Source organism: Melopsittacus undulatus, chromosome 11 (assembly GCF_012275295.1).
Source record: "Melopsittacus undulatus isolate bMelUnd1 chromosome 11, bMelUnd1.mat.Z, whole genome shotgun sequence".
In the NCBI taxonomy this organism is placed as follows: domain Eukaryota; kingdom Metazoa; phylum Chordata; class Aves; order Psittaciformes; family Psittaculidae; genus Melopsittacus; species Melopsittacus undulatus.
Genome location: NC_047537.1, coordinates 5,811,267 through 5,825,245, shown reverse-complemented (window position 1 = coordinate 5,825,245; position 13,979 = coordinate 5,811,267). Strand labels below are relative to the sequence as shown.

General features: G+C 43.9%; 1 protein-coding gene across 1 annotated transcript; it reads left to right on the top strand.

The window, feature by feature from the left end:
* Positions 1-1,904: 1,904 nt before the first annotated feature.
* SET (SET nuclear proto-oncogene) lies at positions 1,905-9,737 on the top strand. The gene is made up of 8 exons (XM_034067418.1): positions 1,905-2,254; positions 3,627-3,684; positions 4,709-4,851; positions 5,550-5,653; positions 5,836-5,949; positions 7,384-7,554; positions 7,649-7,795; positions 8,809-9,737. Exons 1-8 carry the CDS (start codon positions 2,182-2,184, stop codon positions 8,830-8,832), a joined length of 834 nt encoding a protein of 277 aa, XP_033923309.1. The 5' UTR covers positions 1,905-2,181; the 3' UTR covers positions 8,833-9,737.
* Positions 9,738-13,979: the final 4,242 nt, after the last annotated feature.

Genomic DNA, 13,979 nt, shown 5'->3' with positions numbered 1-13,979 from the left:
AATGATTATTTGACTTTACTAGGTCACCTCAATACCGTACTTCAGGAATACTTAGTCTTTTAGCCTAAACAAGGGATTCTAATAGGGAGCAGGCAGATGCTGCTTGGATCATGTGCCTGCTTGGAGCTAACTTTCAAACTTATGGCCCTTACTTTCAAATTATAGACCTTCTAATCTAGAGCAATACAATATAACAGTAAATTACAGGTGAAGAAAGAAGAAAAATAAATCACACAAATACAACTGCATAGTAGAGATTCAAGGGAAACGGAAGGAAGAAAAAACGAGCTACACACACGAGCTTACCTGATCTGAATGTGAAGATACCCATATTATTTGATCTTGGGTGATGCAGACAGAGTATGAGAGACGTTCTCTCACTGTGATGGGCTTTGGGAAGGCCTTTGGCATCTTTCTTGGGAAGGATTTTTTAATCTTGCATTTATAAAGTTATGATCCTTTGCTTACCTTTGTTCCCAGCAGTTGGGAGTTCATTGCTGTATGGAAAGCAGAGGATGGCAGCTCCTCTGTCCTGCTGTGTGCACAGGGAAGCTCAATTCAAATTGTGGACATGCAGCAGCCGTTGTAGTGGCTGTGGAAGCAAGGACATTGCTGGTAGGAAGTGACAGCTGGGAATACAAAAGAAAAAGCCACTGGGATTTGAAAGCAATTGGGATTTGGAAGCAGCAGGTGACAGTGGGCATCAGAAGACCTTAAGACCTTTGCGGAAGCAGAAACTAATCCCAGCCTTGTTGAGTAAGTCCATTGGAAGGGGCAACTTGAAGAGACAAAAAAGGAAGCAAGCAGGGAGGATATGGTAGTCTTGTATGACTGGAAAGCAGACACAAAAGGCAAGCTCCTACTCCATCAAAGTTCTACTTGTTTCTTAGCCTTGTCTGCATTGTAATACTCATCTGTCAATGATACACTGTGTATTTTTATAGAAAAGAGTGGCTCAGCTGTTACTTTAAGAGCAAAGCAGTGCTATCTGTAGCTGTGAAGCTGCAATGAGCTCTTCCATGACAGGTGGACAGGAAAGGGACAAAAAGGGTTATTTAAAGTCTGCTTGCTCTTAGGGCAGTGGCAGGTGTGCTGGCAGGCGGCTGGGCTCCATGACCTTCTAGAGCTGTGCTCCCACAATAGCCGCATGTGACTGACAGGGCCTCTGTGCTCTTAAAACGTAACCTCTGAAGTTCTTGCTTTGGGTCGTGCCTCGGCTCAGGGAGGTCGGGGGATCGCCATGTCCCTGTGGAAAAGCGACCTCACCTCACGTTGCCTCTCGAGGCGTTGAGGCTGGTGCTGAGGCCACCTCAGGCAGCGCAACTGCTGCCCTCAGCAGCCATTTCGGGATCCCCCATTTGGAGATCGCTGCTCCCAAACTCCCCGTTTTACCCTCGCCCCGTTTCCCGTCTCCGTCCGCCTCCCCTCACTGGGCGGCCCTGAGGAGACGCGCGCGGGCACGGAGCGCGGCGCGCATGCGCCTCACACTCCCCTCGTCCCCGCGCGCCATGCACACCTGTGCGCGCGCGCGCGCGCCCCCGCCCTTCTCCCGCCTCTCCCGCCGTCCTGTGTCTCCGCTCCGAGCCCCGCCCCTCCCGCTCCCTCCGAGGCCGCCCGGCGCAGCCAATGGGCCCCCGGCATGGGGTGGTCGGCGGGGGCGGGGCCAAAGAGCTAACCTCTGCGGCTGCGCGCTGGCCGCCCGCGGCGAGGAGGCGGTGTTCACGCGTGCGCGGAGCGGCGCTCTCATCCTCACTCTCGGAGGGGAGCGTAGCGCGCCTGCGCGTCTTGCCGCCTGCTGCCTAGTGCCCCAGAGGGGGGCTTGGTGCGCCTGCGCGTTGCGGCCGCCGTACTCCCTCCCCCCCCCAGTGCCCTGAAGGGGGGGTTCTTGCGCATGCGCGCCGCGCTGCCCGCCCCTCGCCAGCAGCAGCAGCAGGAGGAGGCGGCGGTGGTGGTGCTGGCTGTGGAGAGCGTGAGGCAGAGCGAGTGCCGCTGCCGCCCCCTGCTCTCTGGGAGCCCCAGGTCCGGGCGGAGGAGGCCGGAGCGCCCCGGCGGCGGCGGAGGGAGCCAGAGCGGCGGTGGCAGCAGTAGCAGGAGGAGTCTGTGCCCGGCCCCCCTCCCCTCCCCCCTGCTCAGTCCCGTTACAGCCCCCCTCCCTCCGCGCTCCGCTCCGCAGCCACCAACATGTCGGCGCCGGCGGCCAAAGTCAGTAAGAAGGAGCTGAACTCCAACCACGATGGGGCCGACGAGACCTCAGGTGAGGCTGCGCCGGGGGCGGGAAGGGAATGGCGGCAGCCGTCGCGGCCTCCGCCTCGCACCGCGCCGCACCGACCGCCATTTTCCCCAGCCACACGGGCCGCGGCCGGGCCGGAGGCGGGAAGAGCGCGGGGTCGGCCGGGCGGATGTGCAGGCCCCAGCAGCGGCAGGAGGAGGCCATGTTAGCGCCCTTTTGTCTCCGCTCCCCGGCCCGGCCTCCTTCCCCACGGGCGCAGGCGGGGCCGGGCGGGGGGCGCTGCGGCCTTGGCGGAGCAGCGGGACCCCCCCGCCCCCCCTCCCGGAGCAGCATCCGCGGAGCCTCATTGTGCTCCGCCGTCGCCGCCATGATGCTTCGCCGCCTCCTGGTCCCCGCGCCGCCGCGGCCGCGTGGTGCTGCCCCGCCGCGCGGGGATGGAGCGGGGCCTGCCCGCCCGGGGAGCCACGCGGTGCTCGGGCGGCGATGGAGCCGCCTGCGCCGGCCCCACGTGCGGTTCGCGGCAGCTCAGGGATTTTTAAAGGTCGCCGCGCCGTGGGTTTCCTCCCGGCGGCCGCCGCCGCGGGAAGGGCGCAGCGCTCTCCTTCCTCCTTCCATCAAACCCGCCGTCGCTCCCTGCGGTGCGGCGCCCGCTGCCAGCGCCGGTCATACACGTGCTTTCCATCCGCGGCCGCTGCTCCGCCGTGGGGAGGGGGAAGCAGAGCGTCCACCGGGAGAGCTGTCCCCTAACGCGGGCTGAGCCGCGCGGGATACTTAACAGGGGAGGAATGAGCGTGCTGCACCGCTCCCGCGGTTTCCCGCGGCCGGTCATTCATCTCCAGCGCGATAGGTAAACAGGGCTCCTGAAACGCGGAGTTCTGCCAGGCTCTGTGGAGGGGATGTTGCCGTGAGAAAATCCCGGTAACGGCGGCTTTGAAGGGGTTTTTGCTTGTAACAGTCCTGTCGAGCGTTTTTGTAATTTTTTGGAAGGCGGCTTGTTCCCTTTCTGTTGATTTTCTGGACTCTCTTAATTATTTAACGTTCTTTCAAATAGATTTGTCTTAGCAGATACAGCTCAAAGCTTTTAAATGAAATTGTTATTTATGCGTCATGATCAACTCATTGAAGCTGAGTTGTAAAGCCGTGTAGGGGAATGTGAACTGGGATTTCGAAGGGTGAACTCTGTGACTGCTGTTTCGTCAAACTTTTCTGTGCTTCAGCTGTAGTGCGCACCCTGGAAGTAGCTGAAGCTTTAAGTCCGTGTAATACTTATGACATTTAGTAGAAATATCCATGTAATTCAGAAGTACCTTACTAGAAAAGGACTTAAGCAAAACCCCTGGTGATGTGTGAGGCTTGAATGAAGGGATTTTGATGCATTTTTGTTTGTTTCTTTCAGAAAAAGAGCAACAGGAAGCAATCGAACACATTGATGAAGTACAGAATGAAATAGACAGGTAACGATGAGCAAGCTTTTACAATGAATGTTTTAGTAGAAATGAAAGTGTAACTTTCAAAAGTCAAAATATTTAGTAAAGAAACCTACTCAGTGGTAGTTCTCACTGTGTTTAAATTCTGCCAAGATACACTTTTGTGGTGACTTCAATAGATATGAGGTGTTTGTATGTGATAAAAGAATTGAAGAAGTATCCTGGGGTCTTGTTTTATTTCAGATATTTTAAAAGGTAGACCTTGAGCTTAAAACTTAAAATGTATTGTGATATTTTTGGTACTAGAAATTTATTTTCTGTTGGGCTTTCAAGTTCTTGTGTATGCTCTTTTGCAAAAGTGTTTTTATGTGTGTAAGTGGAACCAAAAACTTGTTTGAAAAGTTAAGTTTTATTATATGTTTAAAAACTTAGATATTCATTTGCATGGAAAGCAGCACTGAATTATAAGTTCCATGTGCCAAAACTCTGTGGGTTCAGTGTTGCTATTTGCCTGAATTGTAGCTCCATGCACATTGTCCTGCAAAGACTGCAGGTGACCATTGAGGCTCTAGCCATGTGAAACTGTTGCATTATCAAGGCTCTTTTTTGGAGCCAAACCCAATTAGGTGTTTCACCTTCAGATGTTACTTCTGTCAGTGCAGAATTGCTTTGCTGGAGCTTGCTTGCCCAAAACTTAAAAAGAGCAGGTGATAGTGTTATGTGTTATCTGTGTTTAGGTCTTTTGCAATCAAAATCTTTAAGAGGTAAAAACTGCTTTGCACGAATAAGGGTCTGTCCCTCATGTAATGCTGCAGAACATAGGATGTATTAGGAATGTTTCATTAAGATCAGTGAAATTGCTTATGGTAGTGTGCTTCTGAATAGTCATTATGGGCTTAGGCCTCTGTTTTTTGTTTTAGATGCCTCATCTGTTGAATATGGCAAACTAGTCTAATCAAACCTGGTCAGTTTTATTGGCTAACTACTGCTGATGTGGCTTTAAAATTCATTTCTCACTCTTGTGTTTTAATGTGGCTCTTTCTCTTTACAGACTGAATGAACAAGCCAGTGAGGAAATTTTGAAAGTAGAACAGAAATACAACAAACTCCGCCAGCCATTCTTCCAGAAGAGGTCAGAATTGATCGCCAAAATCCCAAACTTCTGGGTAACAACATTTGTCAACCACCCACAAGGTATATTCTTAAAGGCCCTCTTTTTCAGTAAATGCAGTGTGTTCTTGCTGATTACGTCTTGCAGCTCTTCAGGGTTTTCTAGAATTGTTGCTGGACGTATATTTAAACAGAAGCCTGTTCCATACGCAAACACTTCCTCCGTTGTCCTAGAGTGCATTTTAGAAGCTTTTTATTTCTTACACTTGTTTCTCAGAGGAGCATCTTGGTCACTAAAATCCTGTGGTGGTTTTCTTTCTGCATTTCAAATGATAAGTTTCCTGCATTTTCCTTTAAGAAAAAGAACTAAAAAAAAAAAAGGTCCTAGTTTTAGTGGTTTTGCTAATTTTTAAATTGGAGGTGAGCTCCTGACTATAAACTGACTTTCTACAAAAGTGTTGGTAGACTGCTTGTAAGTTGGTGAATGACGTGTGAAAATCTATTTGGGAGAAGGGTAGATGCATGTAGAACTTTTCTTGCTTCTTAAAATTGCACTACAACAAGCAAATGCCATGGTTTGACCTTAGCAAATATAAATCACATAAATGCTAATAGTGTCTTGGCTGGTAATTTGCAAACAGTGGGCGGCAAGAAGTTGGCTTGGACAGATGTGCTGTGTTTTAAATCTTTCTTTCTGTCAATTCCCTCTATTTCACCTGCATGATCCCCATGATACACCTTTCATAGCTTTGTTAACGTGGGATACCTAATTCTGTTTTTAGTATCTGCACTGCTGGGAGAAGAAGATGAGGAAGCACTGCATTATTTGACCAGAGTTGAGGTGACAGAATTTGAAGACATCAAATCAGGTTACAGAATAGATTTTGTAAGTAAAGAATTCCTTCATTTATGATTTTTGTGCTGGTTTTTACGTACCTGCATATTGGGTTGTAGTTTTTAACTTAATCTCTTCAGTTACCCAGTTAGTACTAGGTTGTGCTAAGTCCTAGGACTTGGCACATGTATTTACATGATGTGGGTTCTAAGTCTTTGCTTTCAACTCCGCAGTATTTTGATGAGAATCCGTACTTTGAAAATAAAGTTCTCTCCAAAGAGTTTCACCTCAATGAAAGTGGAGACCCTTCTTCAAAATCAACTGAGATCAAATGGAAATCTGGGAAGGTATGTATCTAGGAGAGACGATTGCTCCTCTGTGTGATGCCATCACACATGTTCCCGTGACTAGTTCTGTATTGGAAGATGCCTTGTCCTCCCTTTCTTCCACTCTCAATCCATTGCAACTTCTCTGCATACATAGTGCATGCCTATCTTGCAGGGTTTGGAATACCCCATTGATGTGAGATCTGTTGTCAATTCTCTTGCTCAGCTGAGCAGTGAAAGTACAAGTATGACCAGATGGAGAGATTACAATTGCATTAGCTTGTCTCTCTCTGGCATGAATCTAGATGTGTTTTGTTGTTTGCTTAAGAAAACTGTTAAATAAGGAATTCCAAAACTAGCAGGATTATGGCAGGTCAGATAGTGGTATATGATTTGAATTTATTCTGTTTTCTCAGTTTCATTTAGAGACACTGCATCTTTGTAGAAGTTGCAGACGCACAATGATGTGACCATACCTTTCATCCATCCACTACTCAAATGTGATTAATCTGCTGTAGTTTTTGTAACAGTTATGAACACTTTCATGTTATTCTGAAGATTGTGAACTGAGTCCTTAAAAGCAGAACTGAGGGTTGCAGTTAAGTCACTGCTTGTTTTGTCACCCTCAGACTGAGATGAAAGCTTAACCTTTGAGAACTAGAACTCTGCCTCTTGTACCAGAAGTTATAGCCCAGTACAAACTAGCCGAGTGATCTTTACAACATACTACAAAATCACTGTAAATTCTGGTATCCTTCTTCATTAAACAGTCTTAACCTATAAATGTTGTGATTCTATCAAGGAAACAAGTACTAGAAGTTTGGATTTAGATGATTGAAGAAAGACTGAATTTAAATAGCAGATAGGAATTTTCAATCTCCACAAAAAGATTGTTGCAGACTTATGAAACTTGGGTAGATGCAGGAGCCATGTATGTTCTTCTGGCAATTTGCTTTAGGGGTTTGTGTGGGGCTTTCTTGTCTCTTCACTTTCTACAAAGAATGGCCTGAAGACTTCAAAGCAAGAAATCTTAGCATAAGAAGGCTAGGCAGTTCTTTAAGCTCTGTCTTTAACTTGAGATAGAGGTGTGGAGACTGAGTGTTCCTTAAATTGTGTAGTAGTCATAGCGTTTAGCCATTATGTCATTAAACACTTGTCAGACTTGTGCTTCCCTGTGATAGAGGAACATAAATCAAATGCAAGATCTTGCGAGTTTTCAATAGTTCTGTGGAGGTCATTGGAAGGAACAGGCGGTTCTGCTGTTTTCTCATGAGAAATACAGTGTCTTTCTGTGAGTTGTTTGAGTTGCAGATGTTTCTTAAAGACCTATTCCTGAAAGAGGGAGTAATAAGCGACTTCTTGTGGCTTTTTACATAAGTACATTTATAAATGGTGCTTATTTAAAAAAAAAGCCATGTAAAGACCACTTCTTAATGGAACTTCTTAACTTTTCAGGATCTGACAAAACGGTCAAGCCAGACACAGAACAAAGCCAGTAGGAAGAGGCAGCATGAAGAGCCAGAAAGCTTTTTCACCTGGTTCACTGACCACTCTGATGCAGGGGCTGATGAGCTAGGAGAAGTCATCAAGGATGACATCTGGCCAAATCCATTGCAGTACTACTTGGTAAGTACAGCATGGAGCTCTTGATCCATACCCGTAATAGCACCATGTAAGTGAATTTGATCACTGTAGTTAATGGTATATATGTGTCTTTAAGGTTCCTGATATGGATGATGAGGAAGGGGAGGGAGAAGAGGATGATGATGATGATGAAGAGGAAGAAGGATTAGAGGATATTGATGAAGAAGGAGATGAAGATGAGGGGGAGGAAGATGAAGACGATGATGAGGGAGAGGAAGGAGAGGTGAGTAATATTACCCCTTACACCATCTAGCTCTGGTGTTTGAGAATCTAAAGAAACTTAAGAGGGATCTGGTCAGAATACTGAGTCATTTTTTTGTACCATTACTGACAAGGAGTTTGGAGGAGAGAATCCAGGCATATTTACTACCTTAATTTGTGGAATGATTTCACTGAATTATTTCAGTGTATTATATTTCAGTGTACTTACGCTTGTGCATATGACAGTGAAAACAAGTAGTTTTAGTAAATTTGTAATGGAGATGCTTTAGAAGAACTAGGATGTGAGCATAACAAAATTCTTGGTGTACATTCTAGCCAGGCTTTACTTGTAAATAGCTTTTGTTGGTGCATCCAGTTCTGTCATCCTCCCACCTTTGGTTTATTTCTGCTTCTGAGCAGCTTAGGAAAAGTTCTCTGTTGGGCTCAGGAATTAGAAATTTCCTTTAGTAGCAAGTGGTATTTGAGGGACAGCATTCAGGGGGTTGATAACTTCAAGTTTAGAATGTCTTTGTTTCTCATATTTGGGTGCGGTGTCTCTGAGCTTCAGCAGCTAAAAAATATTCACCTTGGAACATAGTTGTTGTGGGCACCAGAATTATTACTTAACCTAGGATTTTGCATCTGGAAGTGCTACATTTAACCTGAAATTTAGCACTAATATATCTGAAATGTATTACTCTTTAGAGTTTAAAACTAGGGGTGGGAAAACAAAGACCCCTTCACCTTGTAAATGTTAAATCTATGTGTTTGTAGTGGTTGTAAGTCCAGACCTGGTGTTTCTTTCACTGGGACATCCAGTTATTAACTTATTTCTGTGTAGGTGGGTGATCACAGCAAGTGTTACTACTCCTTAGTGAAGAGGGAAAGAGTAATCATCAAACAGCATACTATGAGTAACACTGTAGGACTGTAATCTGTAGGGCAGTAGAACAGTTGTGGTTACTGCATTGGTAAATTCGTGCTCTGTGAAGATTAGTGACTAGATTTGTTTAATTGTTGCTTATCTTTCAACAGGAGGATGAAGGAGAAGATGACTAATTGAACACTGATGGATTCCAAACCCCCTTTTTACCTTTTTAATTTTAATCCAGTCCCTGGGAGCAAGTTGCTGTCTTTTTTTTCTTGTGCTCAGTCGCCTTGTTCTCTTGAGGTCTCTTTTTCTCTCCTCTACACCATGGTTCACACTTTATTTTGGGGGGGAAATACCTTGAGCAGAATACAGTGGAAAAGAATCTACCAGTTTCTGTTTCAAGTTCATTTTTATCCCTTTCTGTCTCAAAACAAAAAAACTGTTTATGGAATCAACACACCATGTTCTGTGGGAAAAAAGAAAACCTTCTGCTCCCTTCACTCTGCTGGAAGCTGAAGAGTGCTAGGCCCCTGTGTAGTAGTGCATAGAATCTAGCTTTTTTCCTTCTTTCTCTGTATATTGGGCTCAGAGATTACACTGTGTCTCTATGTGAATATGGACAGTTAGCATTTACCAACATGTATCTGTCTACTCTCTCTTGTTTAAAAAAAAAAGAAAAGCTAAAAAAAATAAATAAATAAAATAAAAAACTGGGGTTCTAGAAGGTGAGCTGGGTGGGTTTCAGATGTTGGGGTGGGTTACGTGGGCATTTTGACAACATGGCTTCTTCTCCTTTGGCATGTTTAATTGTGATGTTTAACAAACATCCTTGCAGTTTAAGATGACACTTTTAAAATAAAATCTTCTCCTAATGATGACTTTGAGCCCTGCCACTTGATGGAGAATCAGCAGAACCTGTAGGATCTTATTTGGAATTGACATTTCTCTATTGTAATTTTGTTCTTGTTTATTTTTAAATTCTTTTTTTTCTCTTTTTTTTTTTGTTTCACTGGAAAGGAAAGAAAGATGCTCAGTTTTAAACGTTAAAGTGTACAAGTTGCTTTGTTACAATAAAACTAAATGTGTACACAAAGGGACTGGTTGGTCTTCACTGAAAGAAACAGTTTTAATAACCTGTTTTGAGCTTGTTTTGTAGTTTCTTGGCATTTTGGGGGGCATTTGGTCAGTATTGATGCAGGTTAATGCAACCTTGTGGTTGTGTGGACTGATGAGCAGTTCATTGCATTGCCACTATTTGAATACTTGTGAAATGTTTCGTTTGATAGTTACTGCTGCACACTCCAGTTCTTTGAATTGCCAAACTTTGTAAGACAGGGCTGTGGGTGCGTATGTCTTGTGTGAAGACAGAGGTTTATATCTGTGTTTTGCAAGAGGAAAAACCACTTTATTATTAACTATCTGAAGCAGTAGCTTGCAGCATTGTATCTCCAGTAAATCGGTTTGCATAGAGATTCCATGCAAGCTCAGAATAAAAGATCAAGGGGTCTTATAATGAGATTTGGGTGGTTTTGTGAATCTTTTCAGTTGAAAATCTTAAGTGCAAACTAATTTTGGGGCTATTTCAAAAAGCGAGATTCTTAGCAAAGCTTGTGTAAAAGTTGCTACTCGACTGCTTTCTTTCCTTGGTAGCAGCATGTATATGTGCTTTAGATCTACTGTACTCTTCCTCATGTTAAAGAGACTGCATTTGAGTAGCTTGTAACAATTTCGCATAGAGGTTGTTGGTACTGATATTCCACAAAGTGTAATGAAAGTTGTTTTAACATGCTGTGCTTTTGAAATATTTAAAAGAAAATGTTGTATCAGCTAATCTAAAATTCAAACAGCTAGTTCTCTTTGGATGTGTAGAAAAGACTGTCTTCTGGGAAGACTTGCTGTTATATTCTCTGATTCCTTTTCCTCACAGAATTTGCTGTCGTTAAATTCGGCATTTTTGATACTTAAATACACTTAGAACAAAATCAATCTCTGTTTAAGACATGCCCAAATAACATGTGGGGGAAACATTCTGTAAGTGTCTGGTCCAGCTTGAATTTAATCCAGTTATCTGAGACAATAAAACATCCAGTCTGCATGTGAGCAATGCAAAAATAAGGCAACCATTTACTTTAGTCCATCTCAACAAAAGCTTCTGCCCTGATCCTGCTTGCAGGGTAAATATGTTAATCAGGAATGGTTTCTTAGCATCTAGAGAGAGAAGGAACCAAACTGATGAAGTCTCTTCAGTTTTAATTCTTTTTTGATTTTTTTGTTTTGAGATTGGAAACCATTTGCTGTTGTGATAGAGCGTCGATGTGGTATTTCTTGCCATGATGCCATGTTACTTAATTGTTATGTAGTCCTAACTGTAGCTTTTCAAGGAAAATCACCTTTTCCTGGTCTTTTTCATGCTTTAGGAAAAATATTGTACCATTGTTACACCCCTGTTGGTTACTAGCAGAAAACCTCTAAAAACTGGAAAGTAATCAAAGCTTCAGGTTCTGTAAATTCAAATCCATGAACAAGAAATCAGTAGTCTGGATAATGAAATAGTACTTCTGAGGTTTTTCTTCTCAGATTGTCTATTTAGGATTTAGAGGTTTCCAAAACACTCTTGCTACTGTACTGATAATACTGAATTGCTTGAGAAACTTAAGGTTTTACTCCTGACAATGGCTAAAGAGTAAACTAATGTGCTAAAAGAATAAACCATTATTTAAGTGTAATTTTTTTCTAGCAATGGAAGACATGAGTAGGGATTAGCACATTTCTCTGCAATGCTGAAGAAATACTACAGATGGCCATCATGTGCTCTGACTGTTCACTTAATGTCTAATTTGGCTGAATGTGTAATGGGTATCCATTTTTACTTCATTTAATTTGTATATGCATATAATGAGCATTTAAAGACTTTCACCTTGCATAAGAGTGAGAGATTCATTCTTATTACATGTCTGTATTTCATTAATTCCCCACTGCTCTTTGAGCTCCTCACATCCCGTTAATGCTGCCAATTGAAATCTGTCACAGGTGGAAACTGAATTCAGCCTTTTTGGCCTGAATTTCCAGAGTTAGAATATAGAGTTGGCAGCAGTTTAAAAAAGAATGAAACTACTGTTGTGGGGCTGTATGACTTGAATGACTTGAAAGACTATTTTTGTTTGAAGTTTAATTGGTATAAACTGGAATCTTTTGTCTGTAATTTCTAGTGTCAAAGGAAAGAAAATACATCCATGTGTGTGTAAATACAGTTAAAAAGGTTTGGGTTTTTTTTTAAACAGATGATCTGTGTGCTTATTCATACTTGTCAAGATGGTTTTTGTCCCTGTAAACAAGCATTATCTGAATGGATTGCTCAGTCATTTATGCCATCATTTGAATCTGTAAGCTTCTCTTTGTACCACACTAAACCAGGTGCACAACCATAGTACTTTGTTTATTGGATATTGTTCCTGAATTTTGAAGCCATGGGGTTTTTTTTTTTCTTTGAAAAGACTGAAATCAAATAATTTCTCTGATGTACCTTCAAGATATCCTTCTGTTTGAAGGAATTAAAGTACATTCAACTGTTACTTGATGTTACAATTTCCAAGAGTCTTTTTCAAATCAGTTACTAGTCCCAAACTCAGCATCATCTTTCATGGGTCAGGCTGATAGCGATTCCTTCTTTAAAGATACCAGATGCCCAGTGTGATAAGAGTGATGAGAGGTCACAAGTGACTTGAACATGATGCTTGCTTCCTCTGGGGATCAGATGTATGCTTTAATCTTTTGCTCTCCCTCTGCTGCATTAAAAATGGAAACTTCTAAGACTTCTTATCATCACCTTCTCTGAGTGAATGTACTCTGGTGGAGGGATCCCTGTAAGACCTAACTTCTGCTCTCCTGGGTCCTCAGCTAGTCCTTTTTCTCCAAGCTCATACAGGGAGGGAGGGTGGGTTTCTGCGGCACCCAACATGGGCTGTAGCACCAGTCCCCTCCTGAAGGGCCAGGAAGGAGCATAAAATGGGAGACTTGGCAAAGGACTTTAGGAAGTAAGGGCATCCTTTCCCAGTGCTTCTGCCTTTTAATGCTTGCCAAATGCAATTCATCCACAAGCTTGTGCTGCACATGTCCTATCTCCTCTGGATGGTTTGGTGGAGGGCAGGGCTCCCCTGCCTCACCTGGGGGGCACAAGACCTGAAGGAAAGATGGGGAAGCCCTCCCGTGAACCCCGAGAGCAGCAAAATGGTCTCTGCAGCCACAACCCCAAATCTCTCCTTCAGCCCAAGACAAATACAACCTGAATCCTGGCTGCTGGGACAAGCCCAGTCTGCTGGAGGGATGGTCGTGTCCCTGTCCTGGGCTTCAACCCACACCTACCAGCTTTTACTTTCCCCTTTCCAGTACTTTCAATGAATATACAGCCTAATCATAATAATTCCTTAAACACTAAACAGAGCCTGGGCCATGTTACAAATAGCAATAGGTTCCAAAGGGTTTATATTAATCTAATGCACTTGCTTTATTAACAACAAGAGCATGATCAAAGGTTTTATAGAAGTTTAAGGCTTTATTAATTCAACTCAGTTAAGACAGTTAAATTTCTGCTGATTTCCTAATTATTCACTTGCAGATCATTTACAAAATGCTTATGATAGAAAAAACCTATTCTAATTAAATAAAAGGAAACCATTTCTGTTTATTAATCTTTCTAAACTTGATTGTGGGAATGCTGAAACCTCCAAATGCCTTCTGCCTCAAAGCTGTGCCTTGCTCCAGGCCCAAAACCAAGCATTTTAGTGCAATAATAACATTACGTAAAACTGCTGAGAAGGGATCTTACAAGTGGTGGTCTGCCCCACCTGAAAGCACTAAGTATCTGTGACTTGTTTTAAGCATTATGACACACTGTAAATCAGTCCTGCAAGACAGCATAGTGGGGTGTCCCTTGTGATAGCTGGGGGATTACTGCCAGCATTGCCAATGGATTTGGGTTCTTTTCTTGCTCCAGTATTCAGCTGAAACACCAGATACCACACGTAAAGGGGCAGTTAGGCAAAAACCAGCAGTGACACCAGGGAATGTCCCGGTTCCAGGGGAGCATCCTGGCTAGAGAAGAGGCGCCGTTTGCTTGTTCCTCTACCAACAGACACCAGTTAGGAGTCAATGTGGAGAACTCCAATTGGAAACCACCCGATATCCTCAGCACAGCAAGCTGGGCCCAGCCACAGGAATTTTTCCTCACAGCACCCAGAGGTGTCTACAAGTGATCAAAGCCCGATATCCGGATAAGGATATCTGCCGCTGTGTATGTCCCTGTACGGCCCCTCCATCGCGAACCCACCATTTCTGT

What these genes read in the sequence shown, in the direction of transcription:
- SET (XM_034067418.1), top strand. Translation starts at nt 2,182, where the DNA reads ATGTCGGCGCCGGCGGCCAAAGTCAGTAAGAAGGAGCTGAACTCCAAC. An exon ending in TGGGGCCGACGAGACCTCAG is followed by an intron (nt 2,255 to 3,626) that starts GTGAGGCTGCGC and finishes TGTTTCTTTCAG; the next exon opens with AAAAAGAGCAACAGGAAGCA. An exon ending in ATGAGGGAGAGGAAGGAGAG is followed by an intron (nt 7,796 to 8,808) that starts GTGAGTAATATT and finishes ATCTTTCAACAG; the next exon opens with GAGGATGAAGGAGAAGATGA.